This window comes from Chrysoperla carnea, chromosome 3 (genome assembly GCF_905475395.1).
Source record: "Chrysoperla carnea chromosome 3, inChrCarn1.1, whole genome shotgun sequence".
In the NCBI taxonomy this organism is placed as follows: Eukaryota; Metazoa; Arthropoda; class Insecta; order Neuroptera; family Chrysopidae; genus Chrysoperla; species Chrysoperla carnea.
Genome location: NC_058339.1, coordinates 44,665,651 through 44,686,641, shown reverse-complemented (window position 1 = coordinate 44,686,641; position 20,991 = coordinate 44,665,651). Strand labels below are relative to the sequence as shown.

General features: G+C 28.4%; 2 protein-coding genes across 2 annotated transcripts in view; both read right to left on the bottom strand.

Annotated features, from left to right (window-relative positions):
• Positions 1 to 12: 12 nt before the first annotated feature.
• Positions 13 to 1,312, bottom strand: LOC123295647 (28S ribosomal protein S22, mitochondrial). The gene is made up of 3 exons (XM_044877065.1): positions 1,134 to 1,312; positions 853 to 1,073; positions 13 to 734 (listed from the first exon to the last, which is right to left on the bottom strand). The coding sequence occupies exons 1-3, from the start codon at positions 1,249 to 1,251 to the stop codon at positions 72 to 74; spliced, it is 1,002 nt and encodes a 333-aa protein (XP_044733000.1). The 5' UTR covers positions 1,252 to 1,312; the 3' UTR covers positions 13 to 71.
• A 2,816-nt stretch (positions 1,313 to 4,128) lies between these two features.
• The window catches only part of LOC123296055, a 106,530-nt gene continuing 89,667 nt past the window's right edge, over positions 4,129 to 20,991 (bottom strand). Inside the window, exons 2-4 of the mRNA XM_044877517.1 lie at positions 5,815 to 5,970; positions 5,060 to 5,334; positions 4,129 to 4,997 (exon numbers count right to left, since the gene is read on the bottom strand). Of these exons, the coding sequence (XP_044733452.1) occupies positions 4,148 to 4,997; positions 5,060 to 5,334; positions 5,815 to 5,970 (1,281 nt within the window). The 3' untranslated portion in view covers positions 4,129 to 4,147. The remainder of the gene's footprint in view (positions 4,998 to 5,059; positions 5,335 to 5,814; positions 5,971 to 20,991) is intronic.

Sequence of the window (20,991 nt, the reverse complement as noted above, 5' to 3'; positions counted from 1 at the left end):
TGACATAGAAAATATCATCATAAAATATTTATTGTTAATGACTAATAAATGTATAATGTACAACATATTTCTTAAGATAACGCTTGTGTAGACTTAAGATTTTCATTAGCTTGTAAAGCCAACTCTAAAACTGCGCGATTCGATGCTGTTGATTCTAAAATGTATTTTTTTAATAAATCATCTGATGATAAATTGTTTACATCAATTTTATGTACGGTATAAAATAAACTTATTAAAGCAGATGCTTCCTCAATATACTTAGTTTCTAATAAATCTAATAATAAATTATCAATATTTTTATTCCAAACTAAATAAAAGACCAACGGACCAAAATGTCTGGTTGATCGTAATTTTTCAAAATCTCTTTCGTTGCTAATAGTTTGATAACAAATACTTGTAACTTTTTGATATTCTTCATCATCAGGTTCAAATTGAACACATGCTGAATCCAAAATAAATTCATATTCTTTACGTTCTAATAAATCGTTTAAAAATTGTTCTTCAAACATGCGTGGTTTTGCTAAACTACGTCCAGTCCTTGGGAAATATAATTGATTCATACGGTGTCGTGTGTTCCAATCTGATTTTTGTAAAGTACCATCTGGTTCTCGTGTTAAAATTATACGTTCACGGTCATCAATACCATAAGTGATATCGGTGAAAACAAATTTGGCTGTATCGTAACCTGTTAAAGCTGAATCTGTACTTAGTATATCATTAATTGGTTTTCGAACCTGAAAAATACAAGCAATACGTTAAGAGATAGTTTTTCAATGCTTTCTGCACTGCGAGTAAAATCACTTAAGAATAACGGTTAGTTTAGCCAATGATAGAATAGATTATACTATGTACTTGTACAACTGGTGGCATTTGTAGTTTTTCTTCAGCTTTTAAACGCATATCATTCATTAACTTTTCAACTTGTTCTGTTGTCATAAATTTGTACTGTGGAGTATGTAAGTATTTATCTTCCATTTTTCGTTTACGATATACTTTCTTTATGTTAATTCTGGTTAACAATTTTAAATGATTTTGAACTTTATCATTGATGAATGTTGGTCCGGGATCTTTATCTATAAAATAATTAAAAAAATGTAAAATGTAGAAATTTGTTTCATTTAATGAGACCATACCATAGAATGAAGGGATTAAATTTGTATGAATAGAAGAACTCAATATTTTATTTTCTTTATAAAAGAAAACATTTAAAATAAATTTCGTTTTGTTTAGATTTTTTATTAACGATGTCATATTTATAAGGGTCCTTTATTAATTTTTAAAAGTTATTCATATAAATAATATTTTTATAACCATACACTTTTAACCTCACTTTAGTTAGAACACTAAAGTAAAAGTAATAAATGATCAATCTGTTACCTCCATCTACTATCTATTTTTTTAAACTTTATTTGGTTGCTATCTTCACTAAAAATATTAGTAATTTTCTTATTGTTATATCCTTTTTCTTCTTTTTACACTTAGAAAATGAAAAAGAAGATTTGGTTCGTTTAGTCTTTCACAATTTGAAAATATAATTTCATATACGCAACTACTCACACCTACCTACTAAGAAAATTTTCTAGGATATGGCACGTACAAAAATCCATGAAACCTAACTTTCTGCCTAATGGTAAATAGTGGTAAATTTTCCACGGTAAGTTTTTTCAAAAAAAATGTTTTTACTTAGACGGTACTTTCTCCTTAATTTATATATTAATAAGTATCGTATGATATCAACCTAATAATAAAAAATCCAATTTATTTCTTCAATTGAATGAAAAAATTATCTGTATTTTCTGACGATTTCCTATTCATTCTGATAAAAGCTAAAAAAGTTTGTATCGGGAAAAAACTTCCTTTTTTTTGCCTATTTTGATTCAAACCAATTTATTATCTTTCATTAAGACTGAAAATTTTGAAACGATCCAAATAAAGTTTTCGTTACAATATCAAATTTATAAAAATTTGCTACCTGCAGATATTTGGGTGGTATTTTTCAGTTTAATTTGTTGAAATTACGTATCACTGGTAATAGTTTGAGAAGTAGAATATTTTCCCATTTTTATAGCTCTTAAAAATCCGATGCCTTCTTTGTATCATTTCCCATTTTTGTATCATTGTAATTTTTATAAATTTTTAGAATCCAGCATAAATTAAGGAAATTTTAGAATACCAACTAAAAGTTCTATCATTAAGGAAACAAGGATTGTAAAATACAAATATAAAACAGTTACACATTTCAATTTTTCATTATATTTTTTATTTATATAAAACATAAAATTTCTAATCTCTAATTTAAGTTATACATTTTAATTGCTAAATGATATAGCTATACATATTTGGCAAAAACTGTAACATACAAAAAAAATTATGCCGAAACAATTTTTCGTACTTAAATAAAACTGTACCATAAATATAATTTAATATCATTAACAACGAAAATATCAGTAAAATTATAATCATTAATGAAATTATATGAAACATTTGAAATTTTTATCATGAAAATGAAATTTCGAGATTAAGTATGAAAAGCTTTTACAGCCTTGGCAATAATTGAATATTTACAAAAAATAAAAATAAATAAATAAAGTTTTTAAAGTTCCTCGACGGCTATTCTACAATGAAGCGCTGCTACTCCAAAGCACCCTTCAAATTACGTTTCCATCATATTTATCGAATTTTCATTAAAAAAAGATGATACAAATAATAAATTGAATAGCAAAGGGTAAAATATTTTTCAGTTTTCTTGTTTTATAGACTTCGTGCTAGTAATTAGAGCTAAACCAATATTGACAACCGAAGATCGCAATGGTGTCAAAAATTTCCGAAACTGTTATACAAATATTGTAATAGGTTCCATTGATAATGTACTCCTTAATTTTGTTTATGATTACTGATTAGTATTTTTTTTTACGAATGATTAAAAACGTAGGCATACAGTGTGCCTGCCGATCGAGTAACCAAGAGGGAAACGACAATTTTTTAATGTTTACGACAAAACAGGAAATTTTTTATGAAAAATGAATTTTTTTTCTGTCCAAATTTAAAAAATTACTCTTTTATCCTTTTGGTAATTCCATCAGTGTAAATTGATTTCAAATATTGGCAATGAATTTAAAGATTCAGATTTTTTTTCCTTAACTATGATTCAAATTTATGTTTAATTTTTAACGACTTGGAATTTATGCTTACACACTTTTAGTTGCAGCTATTAATACTTATGATTTTTGTACTTATTTCTTCATAATTATAAATAAATATCCGTAGCTGCTATTAAAATGAATGCCATAATGTTACAACAATTTTGTTTCAAACTTCAAAAAAGTCTTTTTATGTAGCGAACGACTTTGCGTGTTCAATCGCTGATAACCTTAAAGTGAATCAGTATTTTACTACGTGTTACAAGAGTGATAATTGTTAGAAAGAAACTCATTGTTTTTCTCGATATTCGGGATTCGGTCATAAATTAATCAGGTGTTAATAGAGAATTCTGTTTGGCTGTATTAAAGCATCTGAAAATCCGTTAAAACGGTCAGAATTGTGAAACAATAATTCGAGAATTTTCTACAACCCCAATGCACCTTCGAGTAGAGTAGCAATTTGATTGACCAATCATCGTCTCACTTTTGTTTGTTTCCTCACTTTTACTTGGTTTCCGAAATTGAAATTACTATTTCGATGTATCCGAATGGCAAAATCTTTTAGAACTTTTGGTCATGCTGACATTGATATGTCGGATAATGCCTATAAAAAGTGTAGTAAAACCTTGTTTAACCAAAATTGTAAGTGTTATTTAATAATTCTGGATACTTTTTTGTGATGCAAAACAATAAAATTTCGATTTACTCTGGTGATGACGCTACTTGTAATGCACTAAGTTTATAAAATTTTAATATCTTTCACAGAATTAGCTGTCACTTTTATAATAAACATGTGCAAACAAACGAAATGTTACAGTTTCATAAAATTTGAAGTTCTTAAGTGTTCTCAGTCTCAGATTAAAATGCAACAAATTCAATTGACAATGCCAATTTCAATTTAACATAAATAATCGATTTTTTAAAATTTAAATTTTGCTGAATATTTTTTAATGAAAACAATAAATAAAAAAATTTTTTGAATGCATTTTTTAATAAATAACATATTTTTAAACCCACAATACTCTTAAAGGATCTCGTTTAGCTGATTCTACAGGATTCGAACTCCATCGTCTATGTATTGGATGAGTGGGTGTAGCTTTAGAGTCATGCGATGGTAATCCTATATCTTGATTTAGCCAACAAAGTTTTTCTTTAATTTTATCCGATGTAAAACTATTATTTCTAACAATAGGCGAATCATTCCCTTTTTCTAATGTTTCGATAATTGTTGAATTCACAACTGGTAATCCGATTTCTTGAAATGAACTCATAGATGAAAACCCACTTTCATCTTCTGCTGAACTGACACTGCCCATGGGCGGTGAACGCGATTTTTCTTTAACATTATCAAATGAGTAATTCATATCAGACTGTCGATTTAGTGTAGAATTTGGCGAACTTGTTGGCAAAGATTGATTTGAAGATACACTATGTCTCTTTTGTTTACCAGAGAATGATGTTTCATATTCAGCAGTAGATGGCAATACGGGAAAATCTGTTTCGATGAGACTGTTCCGTTTTGAAGAATTCGAGGATGTTCTTTGTAAAGATAATTTTCTGTTAAAAGCTGTAGAAATTTGTGGTGCATTTGAATTGGCAAGTTTTAGTGAATTTTGTGGTGGAAATTCTCGTGATAATTGTGTAAGAAATTCTTGATCAGCTTGCTCTATATCTGTTTTATCTTCTTTTGATATTTCATTAGTATTCGGTGAAAATGATGAATTACAATGATTTACCAGGTCTGGTTCTCGTGTGTTCAGTAACGACTGAGCTGTGCGCAGTAGTCTGAACGCTTCTTGGGATAAAGTTTCTGGTGAAATTTCTTCTGGTGTTGGTTCTTGTAATTTTTGTTTGCGCCTATAATAAATTAAAAAGATTTTTTAAATGCTGCTTCGACAATGACACTTTTAAAATCTTACCATGTATAATCTTTAAAGCCATTAAAGTTCGAAAAATCAGTCGTATCTTGTTGAATTTGTGCTGTACTATGTGCTCGAAGAACTGGTGGGGGCGGTGTCGACACTTGATGAACACTGCGAGATCTTGGAACACATGACTGTCGGCGTAATGTTGACGTTGAGCTATTTGGACTTTGAAGGCGTTCTTGTAATAAATCTAAACTTCTATGAGCTCTTTCAAGAAAGCACACCATCTGTTCCATAACTTCACGATACATTAAACGACTGGATTCAGTCTGTAAAATATTAGAAAAAAATAAAATTATTTACGTACTAAGGTTATACGACTACTCCCGTTATATTTTCATTAATTACCTACGTATGTATAAATTAAAAAGTTACATTCTTGTTCATAAAGAGTAGTCAAAAGAAATAATTTTTATTTTTTTTATTTGAACGATGTCTTTATAGAAAAGGAGCAAAAAACTTATTGGAACGGAACCTGAACTCTTGAAATCGAAATAACCTTAGTAAAAAAGTTTTCCATTATCTTGAAGCGGAAATTCATTTCGAATCGATAAACGGGCTTGGATTTATTCAGAATGAATAGGAAATTTAAAAAACAATTTTAGACTGTAGGCTTTTTATTTCGCAAATAAAATCTGAGACTTAAGATTTTAGAATACACTATAGGTACCTACTAAAGAGATCAGACCCATATCAAATTTATTTTAAACTGAAAGGCCATGTTATATTAATTTGTCAATTATATTTACCTGTTTCAATTGCCATTGTAAAGTATTGACTTGAGACTGCAACACAAAACTCTCAACGGGGAGATCATCAGTGTTTCCAATACCATTACAGGACCGATTGTTAGTTCCAAGACCATTATTTAAACGACGATTTTCTTCTACAAGATTTTGGCATTCCTGTAAATTCAAATAAAAAACATTATTTACTCAATTCATAATTTTTTATGATGGAGAACTAAGTAAAAAGCGCGTTCTTTGGGAAGGTAGATGCATTTTTTGTTATCAGTGCCTACAATTGGAGGCCTGAGGAAAGGATGACTGCATCTTCTTTGTGGATATACCATGCACTACATCAGTTCTTCACAACAATTTAGAGTTCTTTGGGAAAAAAATTCGAAAATTTTGACCTTAATTTAAAACGAAAGGAAAGTCTTTTCTTTCTTTTTTTTCAAATTTTACAATGAAATAGTTACGAATTTGCAATTTTAACTTATGTATGAACTCCTTAGTTTCGTTGTTACTATTGTGACCGTTGTGACGGTCAAATTTAGCAACCATGCAATATCTTAAACTGATAAAATCGTGTGTGATTAAAAGAATTTGCTTTCTTAATTCTGTGCAAGAAATTGCATATTCAGGATGTATGAGCATGGTAGTGGGGGCACAAATTTAAAAATAGATATTTTCAATTTTGATGATAAATTTATATTATTACTTGACGATATAAGACGAAAAGTAAGAATAAAATTTTTCGATATCTGGCTTAATTTTCAAAATATCGAAAATTGAAAATTTTGTTTAATTATTTAGCTTTCGATATTTCGAAAACCAAGACACATATCGAAAAATTTTATTCTTATTTTTCGTCTACATTCATGAAGTTATAACAAAATTCATCATCAAAGTTGAAAATAAGATAAAAATAATTTCAACCCTTAATCTACCCTGCTCTTACATCCCTTATATGGACGGTGACACTTAGTTTTTTTCTTTTCTAATTCATTGCTAATATGTTTACTTTCTATTAAAAAGTTTTTTTTTTTAATTTGTTTTCATTCATTCCAAATGAAAATTATCAAAAACTCCAAAATATGTCGTTTTTTGAGATTCCTCCATAATAGCCAATGTATTTTATATCGATTTTTAATGACTTCTTTATTAAAAATTTGCACGGATACCTAAGCTGAAATTTTAACCACATATTCTTTGAGTAAAAGACTACCTACAAACAAATTTTGAGCCTTTAAATCAAACATTGTTGTCATGCTCATACATCCTTAAATTTTTTGTACAATCCTAATGATACACTCTGTACATGTAAAGGTAAAAAAAGCACCATTGTAATCTATGTTATAATAAAAATAATAGTAAAATATTTTAAATATTTGTATATAATTATCATACAATGCTCTTTCAAACACCCAACATCATCTATCTGGAGATTATCAAATACAAAAGGAATTGCTTATTAATTCTCATACATAATGCACTCACATCATAAATTCAGAACAATGATCTTTGTTTTAGCTACATAGCAACTTTGTAATGTAGAATCTAGGTAGGAAGTATCGGCTGAATGTTTTCTCAGTACTTTATTATTAGTATAGTTAGATAGTTCTATTTGAAAACTATGCATTTTCTGGTGAATGCTATTCATAATTAGCAGAAATTTTTTTGTCTAAAAAGAGACAATCAGGAATTTTTAGTTTAAAAATAAAACAATATTTTCGCATGAATAAATACTTATCCAGCTAATAATGACCGATCCAGGTCCAAGGTGCAGTAGCTGAAACAACCCTCTCCCTCGGTATCCCCATGCTAAGTAATCAGTATGAAGTACCAAAAATGGCGGCACTAGATAGTACAAACGTGATATTTTTGATATGCACATTGTACCATTTTCTGTACTTTTATGTAAACGCGAATCGAATGGATATATATTTTAAGATTGATTTAGATTTTAAAAAAAGTCTAAAAAAGTGTAAAAACATTGGAAAAACGCAAAGCATTCGTACAATTAAAAGTAAGACTTTAGTTCAACAAAATAATTATCCTGGTTCTTAGAATACAAAATGATTTAAAACAAGAATTGTGTATTTTGAAGAAAATATTTTTCTTGATTCAAGTAATTTTTTTTTTTTATATTTGTGTAATTATTTAAACAAAAAATTATTATTGAAGTGTAAAAATAATTTTTATTTTAATTATATTTTATATGATAATAAAGAATTTAAAATTACATTCACAAATATAGAAACTGAAACAACTTATATTAATCAAATCAATTAAAGTAATATAAATAATCAATATTGTCGTATTGAATAGCTATCAAATTGGCCACCATCTTAAATGTGCAAAGACTGGCCACCATGTAAAATGTGTAAAATTTAAAAACCCCTAGAATACCTAAATACTTCTGTGTTGGTGATGGAATCCAAATCTATTGAATGTGCAATTTGTCTGAAGGAAATTTCCATCAAACATACCTAAGAACCATTCTGATTGAGTTTATCGTGACCAATTAAGTTTTGAACTCAACGCCAATGAATCGTTATCTTAATATCGAAGGATACAGAAGGCGTCGATTTCTACACGTAATTACTCTTTAAGAAATGATCTTTAAAAAATTTCTATGCCATAAAAGTGCTTCAATTTTAATTGCAACCACCCTCGAAATAAAAAATATTAAAATCGGTTCATAATCGAAGCTATCACGCAACCAAGCTATACAAGGTGTCCCAGGAATAACGGACGCCCTTGTTGCATCAGGTAGAAAATTCTAAGTCGAAAACCCCCCTTCCATTTGTCAAACACTTGTACACGGATGCTTACGAACATGCCAGCGTAACATTGTAACACTCGCTTCTCACCCTCGCTGTTTCCTACTATCCCCCCCCCCACTGCCTTACCACAGTAGTGCACTTCTGGTTGTTTGTCTATTTCAATTAATAGGTAATTATTCGTACATCGGATCAAAAAAAGAAAGAGGGCTTTTTTCTACCCTATGTATATAAAACCTGCATAGAAAAAAATAAACTAACTACAGCTTAATTGTAAACCAAATTTTTAAGTTTTTCGTCGGCTGAAAATGTTTTGTTTGGGAGTTTTATTTTCTGTGTCTGTCAGTGTATCAATTACCGTTATTTATGTTTAATCAACCAAAATCATTTAATAAAGAATATAAAATAAATAAACAAATAATCTTAAAATTATGTTTCCAAAATAGTAAACAGTTACACAAATAAATACAAAAATATCTTGATCTAATTTATTTTCTGTCGGATAATGACCGTGTCATATTTTTGATTTTTTTTTTATATTTTATACAAACAATTTTCAAATGTTTTAAGTCATCATGTCGTTTATAAAAATAATTAAATTAGTTCCTAATGGTAAATTATCTATATGCTGTAACATCACTGCACCTAATAATTACTAAATTCTATTTTTTTCACATGAATCGTTGTCCATCTAACCTAAATCATTAATTTCAAATAAGTTTGTTCATTAATTGGTATATAATTTATAACTGTCAAGCATTTTTTCCTACATATTAGACCAAAAGTTGATAATTTTAAGATAATTATGATTCTAAATTGAGAAGATATTTGATATATTAATATAAATAAATGTAGGTATGTTTGTCTTCTATGCGTTCTTAAACCATTCATCAGATTATGATAAAACTTTGCTAAGATCTTCTGAGAAGACGTTTTCTGACCCAAAAAATCTACAAAAATAAAAAACCGTCTAATTAAAGTAAGCACCCCCAGATGCAAATTTTCATAAAATTTAGATGCCATTCGTTTGAAAATTTTGGGTGGACAATGGACAAATAATAGACAAACGAATCCAATCATTATTTTATGAAAATTCGCATTTGGGAGTGCTATTTTCACGGGGCTAGGATATGGCTATCATAAACGTGTTTGCATGTACCTACGTGTCGATTTTTCTACACAAATTATATTACCGTGACTCGCGATTTTTATTTTCTTTAGACCAGTAAAACAGTGAGCGTGGATTTCCAAAATTCTTTAAAATTATGGTCTCAATCAAAAATATGTACAATCTTAACTACCTTCCCATAAAACTTAAATAAATAAATTGAAAATGAAACAATTAAAATAATGGAATGTTTTATATTTTTATTTGAAAAACTATTTCTTAAATTTACTTTTTAAACGTGCACATAAATTTTTTGTTCATAAATTCTCAGAAAACCACATATTTTTAAATTATTATTTTAGTCAACGGAAGAATATCTTTTTATACAGAATGGGTCCATTAAACTAACTATTTTTAATGCAGAGAAACGCATTTCTTCTTCTCTAATAAACATTTCTACAAATTTTTAAGAGGCAAAATGCCTCCTCCACTCTTTTGCCGAGTAGGAAGAAGTTGGACAAGGAACGAAAATGTGGAGGTGATACTTGTAGTGTCCCGTCTATCTTCTCCTCGCATTGTTCGATTTCGCTAAAAAAGCGGTCTTTTGTACCCCAGCCAATGCACTAAACTAGAGTTAAACATTCACGCAAGTAATACAAGCGCGTATTATCTCCACATTCTCGTGATTTTTTTGTGTAGTTCAGTAACTATTGTAACTTGTATACGACATTTTCGTACAAAAGTTTTCTTATAGTGCACAGAGAGCTACCGCAGCAGATGTTGCCAATTCGATGTCATCCATAGAAATGAGAATATGATGGTCAAGGTCGATCCTAGTGGTTCAGTTGGCTAAAGGATAACCAATTCTGTTAGCAGTATTGTCCAGTTTTCTTGGAAAATTCATTGCTCTAGTTTTCAATGCAATATCAGTATGGCAATGCTGCTGACAAAATTATATCTGTTTTAATGCCCTTCGGATCAGATGTCCTCTGTAATTGATCTATTTACTCTGGGCGTCTAGGTCTGCTAGTTTCAATATCATCTTTCGTAGACCCTCTGTATACATGCATCTTGGTTGTGCCTCAGTTCTATGTATAGAAATAATATTACTCTTGTGTTTAGAGATCTTTAATTATATTTTTAGAGTGGTGTAAGTAATCTTTAATAATAATTATTTTATCATTATTAATGTATTATAGCTTTGTTAGATTTTTTTAATTTTAAAAATCTTTATTTAGACTCTTCAAATCAAACTATTCTAAATGAATTGAATATTTGATAGTTCACTGACATTCAACTGTATTTAAAAAATACAGTTCTTATACAGTGCAATTTTTATTTTTATGGTAAAATAAAATTTGATTAACACCAAAATATTTAACACTGTTCTTTTTGTTTTAGTTGCGGCTAATGAACACTGCAAACAACTTAACGTTTTGAAATTTAAAATATTACAATTATGAAGATAAAATAAAATATGATGGTGAATAACATAAATTCGTTAATGCGGTAGGTAAGATACAAAAACTTGAAATTTGGTGAATGTGAGAAAATGGCGTTTGGTAAGTGGAAGCGCCGATAAATCATTTTAATATTTTATTTATGAATTGATTGAATTATTTGAAAATAAATAGAGACTAAACTAACATAACCATTTTATTCTTAAAAGGTTTCTTCACTGATTAAGCAAAAAGAGGACATTTTCCTTACGTTTAAATTCTAACACTTTCGAATTTTTGATAAGTTTTTCTTTAATAAATTTAAATCAAATACATAAGTTGACCAATTTAAGTAAAATTAGTAATTTTATAACATAAACGCAATCAATTTGTGACAAAAAATTAAAATTAATAAATTTTCTATTTTAATAATACAGATAAAATGGTAGTCATGTTGAGGTTGCTATTTCCTCTTGAAAATTTATTTCGAACTATTCGCAACGTGCGTGAGTTTTATTGGAGGTATATAATTGTGTGGATTGCATTTATGACTTACATTGAAAATATAATATTATTGTCTCACAAATTTAAATAAATAATTATGATAATTTACATTTGACAAATAATAATTGTGAAATTTGATTTCTTTTTTTCACAATTTTTAATGAATTAAGTTTAATTAATTAGTGTTTTTCAATAATTTTAATATAACATTTTCTATAATATTAACATGTAAAGAATTGCAAATTAGTCATAACAGCCTCCTTTAACGCCAAAATTTTTCACTGGAAGCGCTGGCATCGATTTTATTGTCCCTACCATGACTACGCACACAACGAATAGGTCAAACACTTGTTTTAGTGTCAGTCAAATTTTCAGCTTAGAATAGATTACAAAGAATGACTTTTTTGGAAGAATTACATAACAGTATTCAATGTCAGAATCATAACCGTATTTGTAAAATACGGTTTTTTTTGTGTGTCTATGTCGTGAGTTCGTGAACATTTAAACAAATAATAATCTGCATAACATTCTTTGAGATTTGAATAAGATATAAAGATCCAATAGTAAGATCCACGCAATAATATCTAAATCTAAATAAAACAATAAAAATTAATTCAATATAAAATGATAACGGTATTAGAATAAATTCTATGGAAATTTAAATTTTAGTATATAAAAAATATAAGTACTCTCATATAATAGCCCAAGAGTCAGATTAAGTTTTGATCGTACGGTGGACTTTTTGCATTATATTCTAGAGACCATTGCCCAAAAAATTTATTGATTACGACCAATATGGAGACTTTGTAAACATCCTCTTCTTATAATCTTCTGCTAGGCATCTTGCTTAAAAAAATTCGCGGTAGCGGTGCTTTCTTTTCCACCTCAATGAAACAGGGTGTCGTTAAATGACACCTTAAAAACACTCTGTTATATTGAAGATCGAACAAATTGATTTTTCATTTTTTATTCGTTAAAATAACAAAAAATCTTTTTCAATTTGATGCTTGAGGGTCAATTAAATCTTTTTCGAGGTCCGAATTGCTGTTCGGAGTTCGAATGATGACCATAAGGATACAAAGATCACTTTCACAATATCTCCAAGTTTTTTGGTCGTGGGCTAGCGAACGAGAAGTTGCCCTCTAAGCCCTCCAAATTATACACAAAAAGTCTTTATTTATGAATTTTGGGCCTTTTCCCTTAAATCCGCCACTGGGTATCCTGCTTGTTGTTTTGAATAACGAACGACATGATGAGTGATATTTTGCAGAGACAAGGAGTTATTCATTAAGCCACCCTCTGCCTGTAATTCCGCGAGGGATGAATATACGACCACCTTGTCTAAGAGTACCAATGCAAAAATTCAAGTGTAATTTCAAAAGCTAGTAAAAAAAGTCTTGCTTTTTGTATATAAGAAGATTAAATCATTATATAATTTCATAGAATCTTACCAGTAATACAAATGATCGCAACATCATTATTCAATGAAAAAATCACTTGTTACTTTTATTACACAACAATTTAAGAAATAACGTTATTTTATTTGTTTAATAAAATTAAAACCAATAAAACATTGTTTTGTGTTTCATTGTTTCAGAACTTTGAACTATTTTTAGTATTTGATATGTTTAAAAGTAACTTTTTTTTTTCTAGCTTTTATATATTATTATTTTTATTTAAAGGGCATTAAGAAAATATAGTGCGCAACTGTACGAACGTGTGTTGACGATTACGCTTGAAAAATGACCGATTTACAATGAACAAACACAATTATCAATGGTTACTTTTATTTTTCGAAAATCCTGTTAATTTTCCCAATTTTCATTGTTCACACCTAGATATAGTGGAACACGAAAAAGTATCTAAGTGTGAACAATGAAAATTGTGAAAATTAAGAGGATTTTCAAAAAAGTAACCTGGGCAGATAGAATATGAGTACCTATAACCTATCCGAATTTCAAATCGATAGAGTAAAGGGTATAATCGTAGTGCTTGAAATTCAATTGCACCTTTAACCATTCTTATCTGGAAAACCGCTTTTCTTTATAAACATTTTTTCCACTAACGAATGTTTAAGAGAAGTCCTAAAAAATTATAAAGTTTCACGCTATTGAAAAATGTGTATAGATATCGAACCGTCTTAAATTGTTCAATTTAAAATTGTGTAGTATACAAGTGTAAGTCGGGCTTTACTTGAAACGCAACAGTGAACAACAGACAACAACAATTCGTCGGTGTAGGGGTTTTATATTATGGGTACCTAGGTATATTAAATAAATACAGCTTAATCATTGTTTCATTTCAACCTATTACAGTTTTCCGGTCTTATCGTTAAAAATGAAATATTTTATTGTATAATGATTATCATTGTGAACATGACTGGGGGACGATATCTGTCTGTAAAAATGTCCAAGCATTTGAAACTTTAATGAACTAATAATTAACTTATATTTAATTGTGTTGTGTGTTATTCGATAAGGTTGAGAAGGCATCCAACACGACAATTTTTAATTTTTTTAAAAGGGAATTGACCGATAAGAAAATTTTGAATTATTGAGAAAGACGGATTTCAATGAAAATGCGTTTGTAGTGATTATTAATATGTTCGCTGTTCATTATAAAGTATCAAAAAGTACCATATTGGCAATTTTGATCAACGAAGTATGTAATCCTACTAAAATTGGGTCATATTTTTCAAATTCGTGATCAAAATTAACCTAGCTCTAATAGGTTTCAAGAATGTGGAGTTCTGGTCCCGCAATTAAACAGATAAGTAATAGTTAGGGAAAAACTGACATAACAGCTGAAAAGAATAGCCCTAAATTAGTGGGTTACAAAAAAAATTCCAATCAATTCGGATCAAGTTTGCTTGTGTTACCAAAAAAATCGAATTTTTCAACTTTATGACGTCATCAGAATCCAAAAAATTTAATTTTGCTCTATCACATTCAAATTTTATACAATTTTGATAAACCAAGTATGTAATCCTACTAAAATGGGGTCATACTGTAAATTTGTGATCATAGTTAACCTACCTCTAATAAATTTCAAGAATGTGGGGTTTTGATCCCGGAATTAAGCATATTTGTGATAGCTAGCGAAAAAATGACATAACATCTGAAAAGAATGACCCAAAATTAGAGGGATTCAAAAAAAATTCCCATCAAAGCGGATCAAATTTGCTTATGTTATCAAAAAAAAAATTGTGTTTAAACTTTATGACATCATCAGAATCCAAATCGTGCTGCTATAATTTAGACCATCCTGTATATGGAAAAGAAAAAATATAATTCTCACCAAAAAAGTAAACATTCAAGTGACATAAAATATTTGAGTAACAGGTGTCATATGAACATCATTACACTTCATTTATAAATTAAATTCTAGGTAATGTATAAGAAAAAATATGTTTAATTCACCGAAACAATGGTGTCATCTTTAATAAATCTACCTTACTGGAACCATCGCATCATCCATAATAACATATAATAATAATTAAACTATATATAATTAATAATGACACTAATTCAGTTCGGCTAGTACCTACACCATACTTTATTTTTTTAAAAGAGTTTTTTTAAAGGTATAAAAATTGATTTTGAATTCTAAATTGAATTACAAAACCCTTATTAATCTCTGGTTTACGAAACTTTAAACAAATTTGACAACAATTTGTTTCTTGTCTTACATTCAAAATTTCTGGTGGATTTTTTCGACACAAGTTTGTTTCGTTTTTGTTTGTCCGTTTAGTCGAAAACCGGTATTAACAACCCTTTGATTTTTAAGCCGGAATCTTTACAGTTCTATAAACAAAATTAAATAAACAAAGTAAGTACCTAGCACTCAGTGAAGTTAACCCGTATACAGACAGCTACCTACACATTTAGCTATTTCATCAAATTTTTGTTTGTTTTGCTGGAAAACCGCTTTTTTATAATATTACCATTTTCGATTGATTATTCGAAAAAAATAAGAGATACTTGAAATTAGAAAAATTATTATATGACAATGATTTTTAGTCGAGCTTTCCTTCATAGACAAAAATATTCTTTTTTTAGTCATATTTTGAGGTTGTTATAATAAAAAATGGTAAATTATTATTTATCTTCTACAACTAAGAACAGATCGAAAGAAATTATATATTGGTTACAAACGGTCATAATATGGTGTTAACTTCGCACCGTCAAAAAAATAAAATAATTCCTTTTTTTAGAAAGCAAAAAATTATAATTGTTAAAAAAATTAATTGAAAATTGTAATCAACACTTAATTTATTTATATTTCAATTAAATTATTAAATATTTTTGTAAATAAATCCATTTATTTATCTATATTTATTATTACGCATCTCACTTATAAATTCGTCATAGTTGTATTCTTTAAAGTTCCGGGAAGAATGAAAATAATTATATATTTCACTATTTTAGGTATTACATTATCAAGTTTGCGCGCTATTTGTTTTTATTTACAGGCTATAAATATTTCTAAATTTTTATTTGTCTGTGTTTATTCTAGTAAGCAAGGGAAGAAAATTGCGAAAGACGAGGCATTCAGTAAAATAAATTCTTAAAAAAAAACTTAAATTATTATACAAAGTTTTGTGGAATCATTTACAATATTTATACTATATTATATTTTTTGGATAAAATAAGTTCAATCTTAAAATTATTTACGTCTAATTATACATTATCACGACTGAATTGAATAAAATTTTTGGAAACTATTATACTTTTTAAATTATCAATGGTCTTCAATAATTTGTAATTCTGTCAACAAATTGAAAAAAAAAATTTTCAATGCCAAATGCTATCTGAATTAAATATTAAGTATGTTGAATTAAATATTAAAAGCATATTAAATATTAATATGCTTTTGATTTATGAAAAAATTTCTTAAAAATTATAGCACTATATTTATACGTACATTATTAAAATTTAAACAAATTTATCCGGTTAAGGATTTTTAACATTAAAAATCTAAATCAATCTAAAACCTAAAACCTAAGAAATTTAGCGAATCAGAGTCAAATATGCTCGATTCAATTGGCTCTTACGTTCAACCTTTTCTATTTGTGATGGCCACAAAAATATAATAATACCCGATGGAGGGCCGTTGACTTCTACTCAAAGTATCCGCAACTAATGCGACTTCTTTTAGCCGCCTTCAAACTAGCTCCTCTCATTTATATTGCACTATCAATTCCGACTAAAGCTTTTGCGAAACAATCAAGCAGAACGTTGATATAAAAATTCTTTTATCTAAAGACCAGGATCTCAACTAAAGATAAATGCATTAACCAACAATATTGCCAACTTTATATGTGCATATGTAATATTGTACAAATAGCATTAAATTAGTTTAATTTGATGAAATAAGCCTTTTTAGATGGTCTGGTGAATATCCTTGATTAGATTATCATTTTTGTTATACGATATGGTTTTGTGAATAAAGTATAAGGTGTAAAATGATTCTTTGCGAATAAGATGATAATGCAAAATATTATTTTACTATCCAATTAGTAACTACTTAAAAATTAAGTGTATAATTTCCTCGTTAACGTGAGAAATCTATACAGAGTAACCTGTTCAAGTAACTTTTATTAATAATTTGTACTTATATATCTTTTCACCACAACTTAGGCATAGGCGTCATCAGAAAAAAATTATTGAGGGGTTATTGAAGCAGGCATTAATTAGTTGGGGAGGGGGCATGACATTATTAGAGTGGGGATTTACATTATCTTTGAGTGTGAAAACTACTATTCTTTTAGAAATTGGCGGATTATAATTACTATCTAAATGTTTGTGAATATAAAGTTTGTGAATATAAATAACAGCCCCGGAATTAAAAGAGTTGCTTTAATAGATACCCAAATTTTCTTGGAATTTTCAAGAAAAATAAAATTTTCATTGATTAAATTAAGATGATTTCGTAAATGAACAAAAATGGTAACAATTGAATAGGCAATTTTTATTTAAAATTTTTCAGAAATTGATTGTTAAATTTTTATGATGTGTAGCACGTTTGAAAGAAGAATCATTAATGAATTCTAAGCATTTTTCTGAATCCAAATGGATAAAGTATTTTTGGAAAAGACATCTGACATTAATTAATTAGTTGATATTAGGACCCAGTAACTTTATATATATGGAGAATAACGTATGGTTTTTTGTATACTTAGTTATTGTATACAATGGCCAACACGTTTAGTCAATCAATGCGTTTTAAGTTTTTCCATAATTAAATATTTAAATAAATATTCTTAAAGTAATTAAAATATAAATATTTTTTAATTAATTCGGAATAATTTATGTTGATATTCGGAAGTCTCCCGATCAAATTTGGAGAGTTCGCAACCCTAACCTTGGCTGAAACGTGCTTGTAAGCTAAAAACAACTTGTATATTTTCAAATTGTTTTTCTATGTTGCGTATTTTTAACAACTCACACCGGATATAAAATAAAACAACGAACAGTATTAACAATAAAAACTAGTAAAGGATGTGCAATATTTTATTTATTGGGTGAAAAAGTAATGACTAACAGGTGTGTATTTATGTAAATTTTATAGTTCAGTAAACATTGTTTTCTTGTTTCACATACAGAGAGTATTACCAAACATTAAATCTATATTTCTAGAAAATCTACACGTACGTTAGAAGATTACTATCTCTTTTCTAGTTGTTATTGGGTACGGAACCCTAAATTCGCACTTGAAACATTTAACTATGTTTTAAGGGTGAATTTATGGTTCTTAGCTAAATACTCTCGATAAAATTATACTTTTCAAAAAAAAAAAATCAAAATCGGTTCAACTGCTTGGGAGCTACGTACCAAAGGAGAGAAAGCTGGGAATTAAAATACGATATAGAGGATTAAACCTGTGCCATTTTGTCCAAAACTATGTTAATTTAAATGAGGAGATACATTGTCCAAAAAGATGTTATCCCTTAAATGGGGAGACGTCAGAACATAATACACAAAATTTTACCAATATTTCAAACAGTGGTATCTCAGCGAAAAATTATCGAATCTACTAGGTACTCAAAAATTGTAATCACTCCTTGCCACTTTCACGGTTTTAAAGCGTATCAAAATTTTGAAAATTGTTATACAACAAATTTGTGAAACCACTCAACAGCTACTGTATTTTTCTTGAAAATATTTTTGTGTTCACTCTCCTCTCTCTTTTGTAGTATTTGCGGCAAAATTGCGTTAAATTGCTGAAAAAGCCACCCTGTACTTGCCTATAATAAATATCCCTTATCATATATTACACTAGTAGTAATAAAACATTAAAATATATTTACTCATATTGTTCATAAATTTGTGATGATATTATCGTGTGTGTGTACAAGTCCATGAAACGACCAGGTGTGCTTGGTTAAAATTACGTTACACATATGCCTTTTAAAACTAATTGAGGTAAAAGTTTATTAAGTCGAACCATACTACACAACAATGACCTCCGTTTTGTTTACTTGTGTGGTTCATTTTTGTGTTTATGTAAATATGTTACAGGAAAAGTTGATTCTCCAGTAAGAGTTGACTCTTCCTAGGATAAGCTGACTGTTACTGATCTTTTCAGTAAAAGTTGATAAAACCGAAAAGTGTTGAAATCAACTCTTACTAGTCAGAGTTAACTATTAGACCGTGGGACAGAAAGAGTGCTTTGTAAAATGATTATTATAAACTTGAAATCGCTTCCTTTTGCGAGTCTATAACCAAACTTCTCTCTACGACTGCTTTCGAATACGCTGCATTCTCAGATGAGCACGATGACGTCATATTTAAAATATCGGTCTGAAAAAAAGCAGCAGAGAATTTGTTCCTAGGACAAGTGTGTTTAATCATTTTCAATCAACTGCACTTTGTCTACGATGAGTTAACTCTTCCTTAAAATCGACTTTTCTTATAACACAAATCTATTAAATGAGGAAGTATTATTCTTAATCTCATAAAGATGTGATCGGTTAAATAGAAAAAAAATTTATTGTCGAATTTATCTATTGTCGAAAAGAACATCGAGAATGTAATCTCATTTGATCACGTAATTTTCGTCGCGAACAACAGTAAAAAATAGAGCTTTAATAATTTTGACATTAGATTTCTACAAAATTACTGAGAGAGCTGGTATCGTCAAAACTATTGAGAAAATCAATATTTAACTATAAGGGTTGATGTATTGGCTCTTGGAAATACATCAACAGCCCAATATAACCTGACATTTCGTTTATTTTCCGCGTGTATAAAACTGCATTAATTATTATGGAAAATCCTTAATGAAAAAGTGTTCACTTTTGTTCAAAACTTTTACTATGGTATTCAAAGAAATGAAATTTTTTGTACTTCATGCATAGGTAGTAATTTTTTACTGGTTCAAAATATAGTTTTTCAATTAATACTTAATTAATAAGATCATGACACTACAATTTAAATGATTTAAATTGCAAAATAGAACCCATACCATACCTGCAACAAAAGAATAATTAATGAATTAACAATGTGACATAAATTAAATATTTGAAAATAAATATAAAAAAGAAAATTTCAAATTTTATTAAGTCTCATGCGTAAAAAACCTTAGAAAAATAAAATTAATACGTATGGAACAGTAGCAATGGACTTTTTCAGTATAAATAGGCGGTCTATAGCGCGTTCAACAATAATTCTGTCAATCACAAAGCAAAAGAGCGGCAGATTTTTCATGCGGTTGCATAAAAGTGATCGCGTTGTCAACCGTAGATTTCTTCCGAACAAAGTCAAAATATTAAATCTTCAACTCTGCCAATGTGTCCATTTTTTTGGCAGCTTGCTACACAACTAAGAAAGCAGGTGATAATCTTCAAAAAGCTAAGTCAACCTTGAGATAAAATTCATTTGTATGATAATTAAATCATCTAAAGTTATCAGAGCATTTAATTTGATCATGTATTCTTTTTTTCCCACGGAAGTAAAGACAGAAATCAAAATAAATACACTTTAATATTAAGGTACTCTTGATTATTGTTATGTTTGAAGTAAACTTCGTGTAATCGTATTCTGTAATACATAGTAAAAATATGACTACATTATTACTATTACTAAAGTATGATTACTATAAGGAAGTTGAACAGAAATAATAGGCCAATAGAATAACGGAAAAATTTCTTGGTATTAGATTTGTGTTAAACTCATAATATATTTATTATAAGCTTTTAAAGTGCATTGATGAAGATGTTGTGGATTAATTTCCTATCGATATCATGTATTTTGGGTCTATACAAATTGGTAAAATCAATTTATAATTGATTTTCATTGGATAGACATTATTTAAAAATGATTATAATATAATAATTATAGTGAATTTTCATGTTATGTTATTTAAA